This window comes from Musca autumnalis, unplaced genomic scaffold (assembly GCF_047663935.1).
Source record: "Musca autumnalis isolate F117 unplaced genomic scaffold, ASM4766393v1 scaffold_3, whole genome shotgun sequence".
Taxonomy (NCBI): domain Eukaryota; kingdom Metazoa; phylum Arthropoda; class Insecta; order Diptera; family Muscidae; genus Musca; species Musca autumnalis.
The window spans coordinates 233,675,482-233,693,438 of NW_027411866.1; the positions used below are offsets into that span (position 1 = coordinate 233,675,482).

General features: G+C 36.7%; 2 protein-coding genes across 2 annotated transcripts; both read right to left on the minus strand.

The window, feature by feature from the left end:
• Positions 1-716: 716 nt before the first annotated feature.
• Positions 717-7,738, minus strand: LOC141397239 (uncharacterized). The gene is made up of 2 exons (XM_073973338.1): positions 7,618-7,738; positions 717-1,767 (listed from the first exon to the last, which is right to left on the minus strand). Exon 2 carries the CDS (start codon positions 1,759-1,761, stop codon positions 808-810), a length of 954 nt encoding a protein of 317 aa, XP_073829439.1. The 5' UTR covers positions 1,762-1,767; positions 7,618-7,738; the 3' UTR covers positions 717-807.
• LOC141398460 (uncharacterized) lies at positions 1,834-2,580 on the minus strand. The gene has a single exon (XM_073975743.1). The coding sequence runs from the start codon at positions 2,578-2,580 to the stop codon at positions 1,834-1,836; it is 747 nt and encodes a 248-aa protein (XP_073831844.1).
• Positions 7,739-17,957: the final 10,219 nt, after the last annotated feature.

Consider the following 17,957-nt stretch of genomic DNA (forward strand, 5'->3'; position numbering starts at 1 on the left):
ACATTCAATGCCATAGGAATGGGAAGAAATTAGGAAATTATTGCATGCCAGGTTGTAATATGATGACTAGCACAATGCCTACCAAATCTCTCAAATAGGGAAAGTGTCGTATAGAAAATTGATTTGTAAACTAGATTGATATAGACTCATAAACATTTTATGGGAAGCAAAGGTTTTTGTTTTTTGACATACTTTTTGCTAAGTAAGCCAGGTTTTCCGATACCTGCGAATAGAATACGTGGGATATCTGTATGTGTATATATGTATGTGTGAGTGTGTGCAAATGCTCAGTCCTCTTTGTCGGCAGAGATATACGCTGAGCCTAAGACATAAACAAAGGAGAAAGACCAAAACTGTGGTAATAACAAGTATATGGGCAAAAATTTGTAAAGTTGAGTTTTCCATTTAAATAAGTGTTGACCTCCTTTGTCAATGTACGCCCTCGTGGGGTAAAAACCCTTTGCCAAAAAAAGAGATTTCAATTTCGTTTTAATTGATTTATTAAGGGTTAGGTCTCCTTGACCATTTCCTTCGGTATTCAAAACTTAACTAACTGGTTTTATTTTTAAGAAGTACTTAGTTACTACATATGAATACGTTAGTTTTTATATATATGTAATGAGTTTAAGAAAAAAATAGAAAAAACTTAAATTCTATGTAATTCATTTTACTCTTCATGAGTGAAAAAAAATAAAATAAAGTAGAGAAGTTGTCTGTGTTCGCTCTTTGTGTGCTCTTGGTCGTTGCCGTACGTGAGGGAAGTACTCCACGTATGATCTGTTGAACTGGCGTCAACATACTCCCGCCTCACTTGGACATGTAAATGGGGGATTGGTTTTCGTGTTGGGCACATGAGCAGCCGTTCCAAGATCCATGAATAACCCAGCCGAAATGGGTGGCTTGAGCAGTAGGAGTGTTGTCATTGTTTTGGATGGCTTGGCTTTTCTTTATTTTATTCCAAGATCTCTGGCTTAGGACGATATCTACGGTGTTGACATTATGAAAGTCGTCATGGGCTAAAGGGACGAAATTATTAAAATGGGCACGGAGACGAGTATCGCCAATTGGTTCTGGAACGTTGAATTGATCGCTCAATTGGAATATATAATCATACTTGGGGCCAAAACTGTGGACCATGAATTGACCGTACGGAGCACCTGCCCGGTTAACTTTTGGTTGGAAATCGGGGAATTTTTTGGCAACTTCCCATAGAATTTGAGAGTGACGCACGTTTGTATCAACCATCAGAGTTAGATTTTGTTCATGACCCATATAGGATACGCTGGTTTTGATCATGGGTGTCACGTAGCAAGTGGATGGGCGTGGTTGGCGCGGTTCATCGATTGGCGTCTGCTGCGGCAATGATGCTAGTAGTGCCTGTGTGTCTATTTTGGCTAAGATAGATCGCCAAGGGAATCGTCGTGGTTGATTGGACCCGTTTTGTGGAGGGTTTTCATCAGGAAATGCCGCCGCATTGTACAAAGCCGGTAATGATATTGGTTGGGATCGTATCTGCTTGGTCTCGCTTTGAGCGTCTACCGTTGTAGGTTCTGGTTGGTGAATCATTGAGTGGTGATTTCCACCACAGTGGCGGCATCTAATTGGGCTGTCACAGGACTCAATTGTGTGGGTATGCGCGAGGCAATTTAGGCATATTTTGTGTTTTTCGACGGTTCGACGGCGAAGTTGGGGGCCAACCATGTCAAAAAATGGACAGTATTTTAGCTGGTGGCTGCGGTGACATAAATGACATTGGACCATGGTTATCTGTAAATAAAGAGGAAAATAGGTGTGTACGAATGATTATATGGTATTTTTTTTTATAGAAGCAAGTTAGTGCGTCGTGGAAGTGGTGATGTGGGTTGGAGTGTTTTGCATTGGCAGTATACACAGCTTGACGATTGGGCGGGTAATTGTACCGTTTTGAGTTAGTAACTCCACTACGCGGACATTGTTGTCGCTGCCATGGTAGAGTTTCGTTACGCGGCCGAGGCGCCACTCGGTAGGTGGTAAAAGGTCGTCTTTGACGATTACGTAATCATTTAATTTTATGTTGTTTTGTGTTGTCTTCCATTTGGCTCGGCGTTGTAATTCTGTGACATACTCGTTTTTCCATCGTTGTGCGAAAATGTGCAAAAGAGATTTCAAACGCTCCCATCGGTTCAGAAGCGATATTCTATCGTCTGGGACATTTGATGTAATTTCCGGATACGCAATCATGGGAGCTCCTCGCAGGAAATGGCCAGGAGTTAGTGGGCTTAATTCATTTGGATTTTCTGAGATCGCAGATAGCGGTCTAGAATTGAGAATTGCCTCGATTTTGACCAAAAGAGTAGTAAATTCTTCAAATGTAAAATGATGATTCGCAGCGACTTTTTTCAAATGAAGCTTCATGCTTTTAACTGCTGCTTCCCACAGGCCACCCATGTGGGGCGCATAGGGTGGGATAAACGACCAGTTAAACCCATGTGTTGCATATTTCTCCACCATAGCCTTTTCTGTTTCCTTGAGGAATTTGTTATGCTCTTTTAGGAGCCTGTAGCTTGCACCGACGAAATTTCGGCCATTATCGGAGAACATTATTTTAGGGAGGCCACGTCGACCAGTGAATCGGTGAAAACATGCAATGAAGGCCTCAGTGGACAATTCGGAACATGTTTCCAAATGGACTGCCTTCGTGCAAAAGCATACGAAGACGGCCGCATATCCCTTTATTGTTTTTGCATTTCGCATGCTAGAAGTACGCATGTTAAATGGGCCGGCAAAATCAACGCCGGTGTATGTGAAGGGTAAGGAGAATTGGACTCTTTCTGATGGTAATGCTGACATAATTTGATGTTGATATTTGTGTTTAAAGATGACGCATGATCGACAACTCTTGATACATTTTCGGATTAAATTTTTTATTCTGGGAATATAGAAGCCTTGCCGGATAGCACGTAGCATTGTGTGATGCTCGGAGTGTAGCAATATTTTATGGGTAAAATGAACAAGGAGTTCTGCAAATTTGGATTTGTCAGGTATGATTATGGGATGTTTTTCTTCAAATTTCAGACCTGAGTTGTTGAGTCGTCCTCCCACGCGCAGTACTCTATTTTCGTCCAAGAAGGGGCTAACCGTAAGAATTCGACTGGATTTACTGAGGGGTCGTTGGTTTTCTATGCATTGTATTTCTTTGTGGAAACTCTTTTGTTGCGTAAGCTCAATGATTCGATATTTTACGAATTCAATTTCTTCGCTGAGTAAAATGGATTCTGCATATGTCATTTCTTTTCTACATGACTTGAAGAAGCGAAATACGTAACAGAGAGTACGCAAGCACCTGTTTAGAGAGGAAAATCGTTCGATAATGTCTTCCACATTGACTTCTGTATAAAAAGTTACCACTTTTTTAGATTATAAATCTGTTGGTTCAAAAGGTCGAGGTTCCGGCCAAGAATCGATATCTTGAGTAAGCCAGGCAGGCCCATGCCACCAAAGTGTATTACATGATAATTCTTGTGGGAGACAACCTCGCGATCCAAAGTCTGCGGGGTTATCACTGCTTTTGACATGTTTCCACTGGGTGGTGTTCACGATGCTCTGAATGTCACTTACTTTGTTTGCCACGAAGGTTTTAAGCGTTTGAGGGGGTTTTTGCAACCATCCAAGAACAATTGAGGAGTCCGTCCACAAGAACAGTTCATAATTGAATTTGAAGTCTTGCGTTGTGGTTTTGATCAGTTTGGCGAGTAGAAGAGCTCCGCATAGTTCTAATTTTGGAATTGTCAACTTCTTGATGGGAGCCACTTTGGTTTTTGCCACGAGCAAATGGGACTGGATATCTTGATTGGGACCAACTGTTCTGATGTAGATTGTGGCACAGTAGGCCTTTTCAGATGCGTCGCTGAATCCGTGTATCTGGACTGGTCTCTGTGGCGTATATCGAACCCATCTAGATATATTCATTTCTGAAACAAGTGGCAAATTTTGGGCGAATTCCTTCCATTTGCACAATATGTGGGGTGGTACACAGTCATCCCATCCGGCTTTTTCTTCCCATAAGTCTTGCATAAGTATTTTGGCTAGTATTATTATGGGTCCTAGCCATCCAAGCGGATCGAACAATTTGGCAATTGCTGATAATATCCTTCTTTTAGTCACCGTGCAGGTTATGTCGATTGGCTCGACGGTATAAAAAAAGCAATCGGTCATGGCATTCCACTTTATTCCTAATGTTTTCATGGAGCTATGATCTTTGATCAGTAAAAATTCTTCGTTGAGAAGATCTTCCCGGGGCCAATTGTGAAGGAGAGACTCATTATTTGCCGTTAATTTTTTAAGTGGAAATCCTGCTGAGGAAAGTGCTTGAAGAAGATGTTGTTGTTTAATCTGTGTTTCTGCGAGAGAATAGCCGCCAGACAAGATGTCGTCGACGTAGACTTCATTTTGCAGTATACTTGAGGCTTTTGGAAAGTTGTTCTTACAGTCTTCACTCAACTGCAACAGCGTACGAATGGCAAGAAATGGGGCCGCATCAACCCCAAAAGTCACCGTTTTTAATTGGAATGTTTGAATAGGATCAGTTGGAGAAGGGCGAAATAAGATCCTTTGGAAAGGTTGATCGTCTTTGTGTAGCCAGATCTGGCGATACATTTTTTGTATATCCCCATTAAAAACGAATTGGTAAAGTCGCCAATTTATCAGGACTTTCAAGATATCTTGTTGCAAGACGGGTCCGGAATATAAGACGTCGTTCAAGGAGAACCCACTTGCTGACTTTTTGGACGCGTTAAAGACAACTCGAACCTTGGTTGTCATGCTTTCGGGGCGAATCACTGCATGATGTGGCAGAAAAAAGCTCGACTTCGGGTTATCTTCGTTGATTGTGGAAATTGGAATCATATGACCTAATTGGATGTATTCTCGTAGAACGGCATCGTATTTTTCTTTCAAATCCGGAGTTTTATTTAGGTTCTTTTCCATTCGGCAATATTGAGCAAGGGCCATATGTTTTGATGGGCCTAAGAATATGTCATTGGGATATTCGGGTTTGAATGGTAATCGTACTACATAGCGGCCATCGGTTTGGCGAAACGTTGTTTTGGTATAATAAGTTTCACACCATACGTCGCTTTCCCATCGTATTGGAGGCCTGTCTACTTCTTCCAATTCCCAAAATCTTTTGAGTTGCTCTTGAAGATTAATCAAGTCAGAGGTAGAGACTTGTGTGGAAAATGTATTAATCGCATGGGATTCTGCCCGACCAGACAAATACCAACCAAAATGAGATTGTCGAGCTTTAATTCCCTTTCCAATATCGACGAGAACATCTTTCTTATTTATTGCTGGGAGATAGTCACTGCCTATAATCATGTCAATAGGGCCTGGTCTATAGAAATAGGGGTCTGCTAATCTTAAATGTTGCACTTCGTCAAGTATTTCGGCTTTAACAGGCCTCGAAGGCAGAAGGTTGGTGAGATTTGACACCACAAGAGTTTCGATTAGAATTTGAAAGTCTGATAGTTTTGATTGTAGAAGAATATTACATTTCCCTTTTGAACTGCCGACTACTGTCCCTCCAAGGCCCGAAATTTGCGAATTATTGAATTCAAGTGGAATCGCAAGCCGTTGTTGAACACGTTTGGTAATAAAACATTTTTCAGATCCTGCATCTAGGAGAGCCCGAATTGAAAACAGCTCGCCACAGTGCAAAATGTTCACGATTGCCGTGGGAAGAATTGTAGTGTCTGTATCTTTTGAAAGTAAGGAATATACTTTTCCTAATTGGTTGGTCGTGTTTATGAAAGTATTTGGATCTTCTTCATCTTGTGGATGTACAATTGGCTCATTTGTGAAATAAACATTTGAGTCTTGCTCCTTATCTATGTGAAGCATAGTATGGTGCATGCGATTGCATATGTTACATTTTTTGTTGCTGGTACATTTGGGTTTGAAATGATTGGAGGAAAGACAGTTGAGGCACCTCTTACTAGACATTATGTATTTTATTCTATCTTGGGGAGACAAAGACTTGAATTGTTGACAATGCATTAAGGTATGACTTTGTTTGCATTGTTTGCAAAAATTTGAATTCTTATCGGATTCGTATTGTGTATAAAATGACTGAGATTTAGACGGATAACCCTCCCTCACAACGGGTTTTCTAAAATCCAAAAGTGTCTCCAATTTTTCTATTCTTTTCGACAAAAAACTATTCATCTCCTTCCACGTGGGTAAATCTTTGTGGTTGTGTATTGAATCTTCCCATGCTCGCAAAGTGTCATCGGAAATTTTAGAGGAAACCAAGTGGATTATAATTGGATCCCAATTTTCCACCGGTATATCATAGGATTTCAAGATGTCTAAACAATCGACTACCGAACTTAAAACTTGTCGAATAGATTTTGGGGATTCGTTTGATACGGATGGAGTGGTAAAAAGCTTTTTCATTTGTTGGTTTACTAATATTCTTCGGTTTTCATACCGGTTTTTCAGGGCGCTCCAGGCTAATTGAAAATTCGCGTCCGTCAATTCAAATTTCCTTACGATGTCATACGCTTCTCCCCTTGTTTTACCTCGAAGGTGGTAAAGCTTTTGAGCAGCAGATAATTGTGGATGTGTCCCGAAAACCGCCATAAAGATATCTCTGAAGGCCGGCCATTGAGAGTAGCCTCCTTCGAAGGTTGGGGTATCGCACGGTGGTAGTTTTAAAGAAGAAGCACAATGTTTGTTTTGTGTGTCGACACTCAAATCCTTTGGAGTTTTTGAACAAATTAAACTCATTATTTTACCTTTACATAATTGGTACGCTGAACTAGCGTCTTCATATTTATTCCCATTGGGATCATCGAAGTTATGTTCTTCGGCTTCATCTTCTAAGACTAGCGCTTCATAACTTGAAAGTAAGAGCCCCCACCTTCTTTCAAGTTCCAAATGTTTGACTTCTAACATTTGCACACTTAATTCTTCACTCTCTAGTTTGTGAAACTGGTAGATTAATTGATGCTGATCAAAAAGGAACTTTCTTCGCGAAGCCATTCTATTGATATATATGTTGTCCCAATTTTAAGCAGGGTTATGTCCGACCAATATTATTTAATGTACTTAGAAAAGAATAAACCGGCGTTTCTCTCGTAGAGTTTTTGTTTTGTTTGCTTATTTGTCCTTAATTTATTTGTGTCCCACACTACCTTCTCTAAATTGCCATACAACAATTTAATTTATTTGTCGTATTGGAAACTCTTTACGATGTTTGAAATTCACGTAGAAGTTCTTGTAATAATTCTTTGCGCACTGATTTTATTGTTTTTTATTACGATTTTATTGATGGTCTTACACCCGTTTGGTCAATAGCTTTCTTTGTTAGTTTTTGTTTGTTTATTTTCTGTTTTTCACTTTCTCTATTAGATTCGTAATTTTTTTTTTTTCGATGTATGGCATCCCTTTTTTATTTTGTGCATGAAGACATAATAAACATAAAAAACATGATAACGGAATCAAAGTTGACCACTGCGATGCAATTATATGGAGGCAAAAAACCTGTAATACGTTGTTGTAGTCTTCCACTATAGCACTATTGCTGTTAGAACACAATTTGATTCTATGATCGACAAAAAAAAATATGCTGCGACTCACCAATGTATTTCGGCCTTTTGGTGGATGTTGTTGTTGGGTTCTTAGACACTTAGAGTTACTGCTCTTTATTGACCCGTTATATTGATTTTCTTTTCCACTATATATTTCTATTTGCACAGTTTCTTTTAATTGCTTCTCGCGAGGAGAATTTTTGCTTTGAAACACTTACAAATTGTTTTCTTTTTGTATTTTAACTTTGGCACTTTTTCTTTTTGTTTGAGCGCGTCTTATTTCTTTTATCGTGTTTTCTCTTTGATTTTTTTGTTGTGACTAGCGCTTGTCAATTTGCCGGCACGTGATATGTGCAAAAGGTGTGGGCTATGAATACTCGCGGATGTGTACTAAAGGTGGTTGTTGTGAAAATTTAATTATTGGCGAATAAATCCGTTAAATTTGAAATGGTTTTATGAAAAATGTGTTTGTACACCTTTGTTTGTTGTGTGAAGTGCTAAATTGGATGATCTGCTGTGTTTAAAAAATTGCGATGCCACTTTCTTCTGCAATATGTTCGACTTTCGCGAAGAAATAAATAAATAAAAAAACGAATAGTTTTTAGGTCGTACTCGTGCCGCCGCTATTGTGTCTCTATTTAGGGATTTTTGACGTCTTGCTTTTTTCTTTTTTGTTGTTTTTTTTTTGAGATTCTGAGAGAGTTCTTTTGAGGAAGAATGGATTTTGTCTCGTGGACTTTGGAGCGATGTTTGTTTTCGATATGCACTTTACTCGCTAATAAAAAAATACCAACAATACACTCGCACTTACCAAATTCCTCCTTATGTACGGTGTTACCTTGTAGATGAGCAACTTGCCTAGCTGTGTCTTGTTTTTTTTTTTTTTGATATGACCTTTTTGTTGATTGCTAATGGACGCTATTGTTGCCTTCCGCTTGTGGAAACCAACCGCCAGATGTTGTGGGGAAACTTTTGTAAAAGGTTTCCGCCGATTGATGAGTGGACTGTAATTTGCACTGGAATTCCTGCTCCTAGCAAATTCTAGGAGGCTCGTAAAGGACCATATGTTGACCTCCTTTGTCAATGTACGCCCTCGTGGGGTAAAAACCCTTTGCCAAAAAAAGAGATTTCAATTTCGTTTTAATTGATTTATTAAGGGTTAGGTCTCCTTGACCATTTCCTTCGGTATTCAAAACTTAACTAACTGGTTTTATTTTCAAGAAGTACTTAGTTACTACATATGAATACGTTAGTTTTTATATATATGTAATGAGTTTAAAAAAAATAGAAAAAACTTAAATTCTATGTAATTCATTTTACTCTTCATGAGTGAAAAAAAAATAAAATAAAGTAGAGAAGTTGTCTGTGTTCGCTCTTTGTGTGCTCTTGGTCGTTGCCGTACGTGAGGGAAGTACTCCACGTATGATCTGTTGAACTGGCGTCAACAATAAGTATATAATTAAAAAAATTAAGTAACAGTGTTTTATTTATAAATGCACTTAAAAGTAGAAAATAATTTTTCCTGATGGAATCTCACAAATCGGACCCAACAACAAAACTACAAAACCAAAATAATAATATAGTGTCGGAATTATATAAAAACAATTATATTTCAAAAATAGAGAAATTTAGATTATCCAGTAATGCTGCTGAGGCACCAGAACTATATGGCCTCCCAAAAATCCACAAGGAAGGTATTCCTCTGAGACCAATCTCATCTTCTATAAAAGTCCCCTGCTACAGTTTAGCAAAACATGTTGGCCAAATACTAAAACATGCAATTTCCCCACTCTATAATATAAAGAATTCGATGCAACTAAAAGAAAAACTTAGCAAAATATGTTTGGATGAGGATGATATTCTTGTTTCTTTTGACGTGGTATCACTTTTTACTAATATACCGATCCACTTAGCTATTAAGAACATTATGAACAAGTGGGAAATCCTTCACGATTCCAAAGAGAAGATTTCTGGGGCTTATGCAATTTTGTCTTATAGACAATAATTATTTCAAATACGAGGACAACATTTACAATCAGACGTATGGTATGCCTATGGGCAACCCCCTTTCACCAACCATAGCCGATATCATTTTAGATACTCTACTTGAAAACGTAACAGGCGAACTCGAACAAAAAGGGATCCGTTTAAAATTAATTTCAAAGTATGTAGACGACATTTTTGCAATTGTGAGCAGAAAACATGTCGACATTATTCTACATTTGCTTAACTCCTACCACAACAAATTGAAATTCACTGTGGAGGTAGAAAATAAAAATCAGATACCGTATCTTGACATGAAGATTATACGAGAAAACGACTACATACGCACAGATTGGTACACAAAACCAACCGCTTCAGGACGGATGGTGAATTATTACTCAACACTACCGATGAACATAAAAATTAATACAGCCAATAACTTAATTAACAAAGTTTTCTATATATGTAATCCAAAATTCATTCCCAAAAATACATCTATAATAACAAACATCTTATTAAAAAATAATTTTCCAATGCAAGTAATAAGAACTCTGATCCGGAAGAAAACAGAAAATCCAACATATGAACCAAAGTGCAAACATGAAGATAATGCCAAAATATTTCTCATCGTACCGTACGTACCCAATTTGACAGATAACATAATGTCAACAATCATAAATGACAACAACATAACTACAGCATACAGATCAAACAACACATTACAACAAATATTCTCGAGAAAGAAGAAAACGGACAAATATAAACTTAATGATATTGTTTACGAAATAAAGTGCAAAGGCAATGAATAAGAAAAATGCAATAGAGTGTATGTGGGGACTGCGAAGAGAATGCTATGTGTGAGACTAAATGAGCATGACACCGATATCAAAAAAGGTAAAGAAAACACCGCATTATCTCAACATATGAAACAGTGGGGACACAATGCAGACTTCGATAATGTGAAAATACTTGATAAGGAGAGGAAAGAGAATAAAAGATATACTCTTGAAAGCCTCCGAATACAAGAGAGAATGCACATATAGATGAACACAAAGGAAGATAAGGACAATACCAAACTACAATATTCAGTCGCAATAAATTAAAAAGTACAACTCTGTGATATAGGATTAGTTTTTGCTGCAATATTTTTCGTTTATTTTAGTAATTATTATTATATTTATACAAAAATTTCTGTTGTGTTGTCCAGTTTTTTTATATTAATAACAATAAGTTACACAAAATGCAAATTGTAAGTAAAAACTTCACTGTATCATAATGCACTTGAAACTAAATAAAATGTTCATGCCATAGGAATTTCAATAAAAAAATGCTCCTGATGAAGTTGGAATAAAGCCAACGAAACGTTGAGTAAAAAATGAAATAAATTAGTTTTATTTTCATAAACTCTTGACCGAAAAAGCCCGTTTTACATATAAAAACACAGAAGAATAAAACGCTTGCATTTGAATTAAAAATTTTGACAATATTGAACGGCAAGCGTTTTATTTGAGAGATTCCATCATGAAAAATTATTTTCTACTTTTAAGTGTTTTTTTAAATAAAACACTGTTACTTAATTTTTTTAATTATATAGTTTTTAGTGCATTTACAAATAGAACACTGAATCTTATTAATTTTATAATTATTTTAAATTTTTTTTTTTGTAAATACATTTTTAAGATTTTCAATTTTATTTGTATATACTTGAGATTTCAAAGGATATTTAATGATGGTGCCCATATAGCGGTATCACCCGATTTAAGTTTTTGGAGGATTTTGTGTTCATTTTTAGTCCGAATTGGCAGTAATTTGGCATTTCGAGTTCTCAGTTGTACAGAGACTTCCCCACCAACATTGAGTACATGGGTCAGATTTTGAAAAAAGTATTTATTTTTTGACCGTTTGTGTGCTTGCGTGTGTGGATATGTGTAGTAGCGAACAGGATAGACTGAATGTGGAAAAGGCAAGTTGAGAAGGGGAATTTCGGAGAAGGTTGTTTGGAAGTTCGGAGGGGGGTGGAATTTCCTAACATCCACCTTCATAACACCATCCCTTCGAACAACCTCATCCAAACATCCGAAAAATCTCCTCCGGACAACCTCATCCGAAATTTCAAACAAACTCCTCGGAACTTCCGAACAACATTCAATTTAACTCAGAACAACTTCCAACGAACCTCCGAAAAACCACCGCCGAACAACCTCCTCCGAACTTTCCCCTCTCAACATGTTTTTTTCATTTTCAACGGAACCCCATAACCAATTTAGGCCGAAAATGTAGATACACACTTTAAAATGCCTGAAATTGGGTGGTACCATTTATAGGGGCTATATCAAAACCTGGACTTATGTCCACAATTTTTGGTTGAGAAGTTGGGAACTCGAAATCAAAGCTACAGCCATTTCGGCCCAAAAATTAAGTTAAAATGAAGATAAAATCCTTAAAACACTTGAAATCGGGCGGTACCGCTATATGGGGGCTAGACCAAAATCTGGACCTATGCCCTTAATTGTTAATGGGTACGTTTCTGTACCATTGGAAACCCTAGTTGTCAAAAAACAGTCAATACGGGCTTAAAATGACGATAAAATACCTTCAATCGAGTGGTACACCTGGATGGGAGCTACAGGAAAAAATGGACCGACATTGGTTTTGGTTTCATATTCATGTATTGTCATCCAAATCTGACAAGTGTACAAAGTTTTAGTTCGATTGGTCAACTAAAACTGTGTGAAAAATGAGTTATCAGATTTGAAAAGCAAATTAGATAAAAAAAAACTGTAAAACAGTGTAAAAATGGACCAATATTAGTTTTGATTTCATATTCATGTATTGTCATCCATATCTGAAAAGTGTGTAAAGTTTTAGTTCGCTTGGTCAATTACAACTGTGTTAAAAATGAGTTACCAGATTTGAAAAGCAAAATACCGGAAATCGGGTGGTACCGTTATATGGGGGCTATAGGAAAAAATGGACCCATATTGATTTTGGTTTCATATTCACCTATTGTCTGAAAAGTGTGCAAAGGTTTACTTCGATTGGTCAACTGCAATCATTTTAAAAATCAGTTACCAGATTTGAAAAGGGGTTAAGTTAGACACCGTAAACACACTGTAAGAATGGACCAATATTGGTTTTGATTTCATATTCATGTATTGTCATCATCATGTGCAAGGTTTACTTCGATTGGAACTAAACACACACCAAAGCAAGTTAAATAAAACACTGTAAAAAACAAATTTGTTGATACTACATTAATGATTTTTGGTACTCGTACATAGACTAAGAAAAAAAATAGTCATTTGAAATCTGTTTTTGTAACCTTGATCGTTACGCGTAAATATAAGATCGTTTTAATTTTAGTGTTCAGAAAAAATTCTAGAAAATTGAATTCGTACTCTAGATGCATTCGCTTATATATTTATATGGGTATGATGACCTCTGGTACAATAAAACACTTTGTTTAATGTTAATTATAACAAATCAATTTATTTATTTAATTATTATTTCAGGTTCATTAAATTAAACTTAGGTGAAGTAAACTTAACATAAATATTTACACAGTTGTTTTTATTAATTCTTAACACAAAGTTCAAATGGATTCTGTAAAACTTCTTTTACACACTTCAAAAGTTCTTATTGAGTATTTATTGACATATTCAAACTTCAAATTTGATCTTCTAGAAAACTTCTTTTATTCACTCTTCAATACTCTTTTGCTTCTACCTTCTTCAAATTGACTACAGCGACTGATGATCGTTTTTCTTGTGTCTGTGCTTACTTGCATTGTTGAGTCGTTCGCTTTGCTCAAAGTGCTGTGTTTAGTGTGTCCCGTCTGTTGTACTGTGTTTAGTGTATGTCTTTAAATAAAACGTATGTCGTACGTCGCTTTAGCGAGTGCATTTAGCAGGTAGTGGGGAGCGCAAAGTAGTGTCTGCGTAACCCGTTCCTACATTTATTTATATTAGGAGTATTCCAAAAAGAAACCTAATATTCAAAGAAATATGTACCGGAAGGGGATAAACAATGTAAATTTTCCAATTTAGAAATAGTTATTAGTAATGTATAAAATATAATTGTTCCACAAACATCCCAGTAGCAACAAGAGAGCCTTCTCTCATATCAATGAGTGCATCCCAATTCATGGGATATGCTTTTTATAACCGAATCCGAACAGCGTATCCTATGACACCACCTTTAGAGAAGTGTTATGGCTGAAATATCCAAGAAATGTCGCCAACATTACTGAGGGTATTTTGGCACCGTGAAAAGTTTGATGTTGCCTGACCTGGATTTACTACATTTCAAATTATCAACGGTGGCAAAATACCCTTAGTAATGTTGGCGACCCTTAGTAATGATGACACGCCGTTCGGACTCGGCGATAAACAGTAGGTCCCATATCATTGACCTAATATGAATCGGGGTACACTCCCTCTTTTTTCTGGGATGTTTGTGGAACAATTATTATATTATTATTTAAGCTTGATGTTATAAGGTCGCAGAATCCACAAAGTTATTTCTTATAATAAGTTTATTTGTTCCAAAAAGGAATTTTGATGTGTTGAAAGTTAATTCCCAGGGGTAGCGGTGTAGAGTATCACATGGTCGGCGCCGTCCGACTAAAGCCTTAGCTTACTTGTTTGATTTTATAGGAAAATTTGAAGAAAAAATGTAGGGTGTTATTTTTCTTTTTCGTCAAAATTTCGTGCAATAAGGAATATATTCGGCTGCATGCAATTTTTGTCTTATAGTTTTCCTATTGGCGAACATTTTTGATCATTATATTAGATCACAAGGAATTCCAATCGTGGCATTAAATTAAAATAAAACTATATTGAATATGACAACACCTGCAGCGCATATAAACCCTGTAATAATGGAAATGACATAATGTGCATCCGATTTTCCAACACAAAATGAATCCCTATTATTCGATATACACTTTGTGAAATTCTATTTGGCGACCACGATGTAGCATTTGTAGCATATTATGGTGCAAAAAAAAACAATAAAATGACCGTAATTTCCAGGAAGTTTATTTATATTTTATGATCATCCGATTTCAATGATCCCCATTTAAAGAATTCATCATTCATGCCGTTTCAGTGTGATTTATCAAGGACCGTGGATGTAGCAAACAAAAACGTGATTGCTTCAACACATGTTGCCGCAGTTTTTGACCTTAAAGTAGCCTCTGGTTCCGCGCAAATATTTGTTTTTTTTTTTTTCTTCAAAAATCCCTCGGCGAATTGTGCTGCACAATTCATTTCATCGAAATACGTTTAAAGTGTGTGTCGAAGAACAACAGTTCGCTAGTTAAAGTACTATAAACATGCGCTTCAAAGTATGTTAAATTTCTGCATAATTGTCTATATACCTTTTGACGTCTTCAAGAGTTTTTTGAGTTTTTGGTCCAATTTTTAGGAAGTATTGAATTGCCCAAAATCTATAACGTCGTAGCCATAAGACGCATACACACCATGTTGCGAACATTTTAAAAACGATACCAGACGAGTCCTTCAACTACACTCTTTTCAAACCGAAAATTGGCCCGATGTAATCGGACTTGGACTTGCGCCGTCGTAAAAGGCCCACAAGAAAAACTTCAAAACGATCCGTGTCGAAAATTGTAAAATAAATGTTCCACAAACATCCCTGAAGGGACAAGGGAGACTTATCTCATATGAGTGCACCAGGATTCATATTAGCTCAATGATATGGGACCTACAGTTTATCGACGAGTTTTAGCATATCAGAAATACTCAGGAAATGTCGCCAACATTACTGCACAAAATTTTTTGTACCTAGGCCCATGTTTTGGTATAGCCTCCATATATTGGTAGCTCCTGATTTAAGGCGTGTTATGGAGTTTAGCTACGACGTTCCGTGCGTCCGTCAATCAATATACAGCTCGCAATCTTTAAGACATAGCTTATTAATTTGGTACCGAAGTTTTTATTACTCGTAGTATGTTTGGAATTGAAAATTGGTTTTATCGGTTCACGTTTTAATATAGCCTCAATAGAACGGTACCTCCCGATTTTCCGTATTTTCAAGGTTGTAGCCTCATTATCATACCGAAATTGCATTATTAGTCTTCGTTTTAAGCATTAAACCTCCCCCCAGGAAGTTGTTGCTTTAGGTAAGCGTTTTTATATAGTCCTATGAGAACTGTACCTTTCGATTTTTGGTATTTTAAAATGATAGTCATGCCATCAAAGGGTTTTAGATATAACCACCAAAGAACGGTACCTCCCGTTTTCCGATATTTGAGTTAGTTTGTGGGTTCTTTGTCACATCTTCGTATCAAAATGTAGACTCAAAAGTTTTTTTTTTTTTTTGTGTGTGTGTTTTTTTTTTGGGAAATTGTTAAAGTGTTTAGGGTGGGGACACCGTAGCAGAGGAGCTTTAGGACTTTCATAAACTAAGGGAAACTAATTATTCAATTTTGGAGGTTACAATAAGTTAGGTCAGACCGAAGTTAACCCGTTTTTACTTGTTTGAAAAACAAATGTTTGAATGAGGCCTAAAATTTCATGAAACACAAAGCTTTTTTTTCAACAGATTCTCATTTACATTACACGATAGTTTTTAGACATCGTTCGAAAACGGACAATACAATTTAATAACATTTCCGCCCTGCACCACAAAAATGTCTCTACAAGAATCATATGTTTTATTTCATGTTGCAAAATACAAAAAAAAAATGCACAATATTTTTTATGTTAATTCATTTCCAATAATATGATCCTCTGAATGTCATTGATAAAATACGGAAATATTACCCACACTGCGCGTGGTATAATAATTGGTTTCTTTACAAGGAATTCATTTACCAGCAATTCATAAGAATAATTCCACGTACCACATAATCGCAGTATGGTTGCGGTTTATTCTGTTTTATTGCATTCTGGCAAACATTTGAATGTATGGTAAATTCGTGGCGGTAAATAACGCTGTGCAACAAATTTCGGGTCATGGTCTGTGGTGTGGAAAATTCCAAGTGACGGTGATAGCATAACCCAGAAAAGGTTTTGGGATCCCAAACTTTTTAAAACTCCTGATATATATATAACCTTAACCAATGAAAATGGGTCTCCAATATTATTATATTTCGCAAAGATAATGCTTTGAAAATTGATAGACACTTTTGGATTACATATGGAGTCATTGGTACAAAAATGTCGGTCCACTTGTTGGTATAGGCCCCATATAAGGGTAAATCCCGATTTCCAACATTTTTACGTTTTACTCATATTTTCCAACTGGTTTCGCCAAATATTGGTACTTTGAGTTCTATGTAAATAGAAACAATCTATGAAAAAACATTAACATAGGTCCACGTTTCGATATAGCCTTCATATATACATAGGTACTCCCTGAGTTTAGCTATTTCGAGGGTCTTGGCCATATTTATACCCTACACCACTATGTGGAAAGGGTATTATAAGTTTGTTTTGGGAAAAATTCATGTAACACCGCGAAATATTCGTCGGAGTCCCCCAATGTGGTATACCAATCTTCATATCTCGGTGAGATAAAGCGATTTTGAGATGTGTGTCCGTCCGTCCGTGTGTCCGTCTGTCCATTATAAATTGTAATCAAACTCCAGGCCGCAATTATGGACCGATCGTCACGAAATTTGGTATGGAGGTCGGTTTCACATCAGAATAGATCGCTATTTTAATTGATGATGATCGTGAAATATTTAACGGGTGAAATGGACCAAAAACATAATTTTTATCCGATTTTGTAGCTGCTCTGTAAGTCGCAATAATAGTCCGATCGCCTCGACATTTTAAGTAAGGTAAGAGTATATGACAAAGAAGAAGCTTGCAATTTGAGACGGCGATCAGATAATATTTAGAGGGTTAAATGGACCACAACTTTTGTGTGAAAATTGTGAAAATTTTTAATAAACAGCTTATTAATTTGTTCCTGAAAGATACCTTCCCCACTCGTGAGTTTTATTTGGAAGACGATCTCTTGACCTTTGAATTGATGTCAATTATGTTGATGTACGTGATCAGATAACAGAGTTACAGCCTAATATATCAAGTTTTTTGTTTGTAGTGTAATCATAAACCCACTAGAGGTCGCAATTATAGCTCAGTAGTCACGAAATTTTGCACGAGGTAAGAGTTTAGGTTGAAGAAAATGCCTATATTTTTGCATGATTATCTGATATTATTTAGCGGGTGAAATGGACCATTACTTTTGTATGAAAAATATACAAATTTTATTTTTGGCCCATATTTTCATTCCTGGAGGGCATATACCGGCAAAGTAGCCTACATATGGAAAAATAACTACTTATCTTTCCCCTGATGCAAATTGCAATAATGTGTGTGTGATAACGCACCTACTACCTGATATATAATGTGTTTTGTGTAGAGAACCACA

What these genes read in the sequence shown, in the direction of transcription:
- LOC141397239 (XM_073973338.1), bottom strand. Translation starts at nt 1,761, where the DNA reads ATGGTCCAATGTCATTTATGTCACCGCAGCCACCAGCTAAAATACTGT.
- LOC141398460 (XM_073975743.1), bottom strand. Translation starts at nt 2,580, where the DNA reads ATGTTCTCCGATAATGGCCGAAATTTCGTCGGTGCAAGCTACAGGCTC.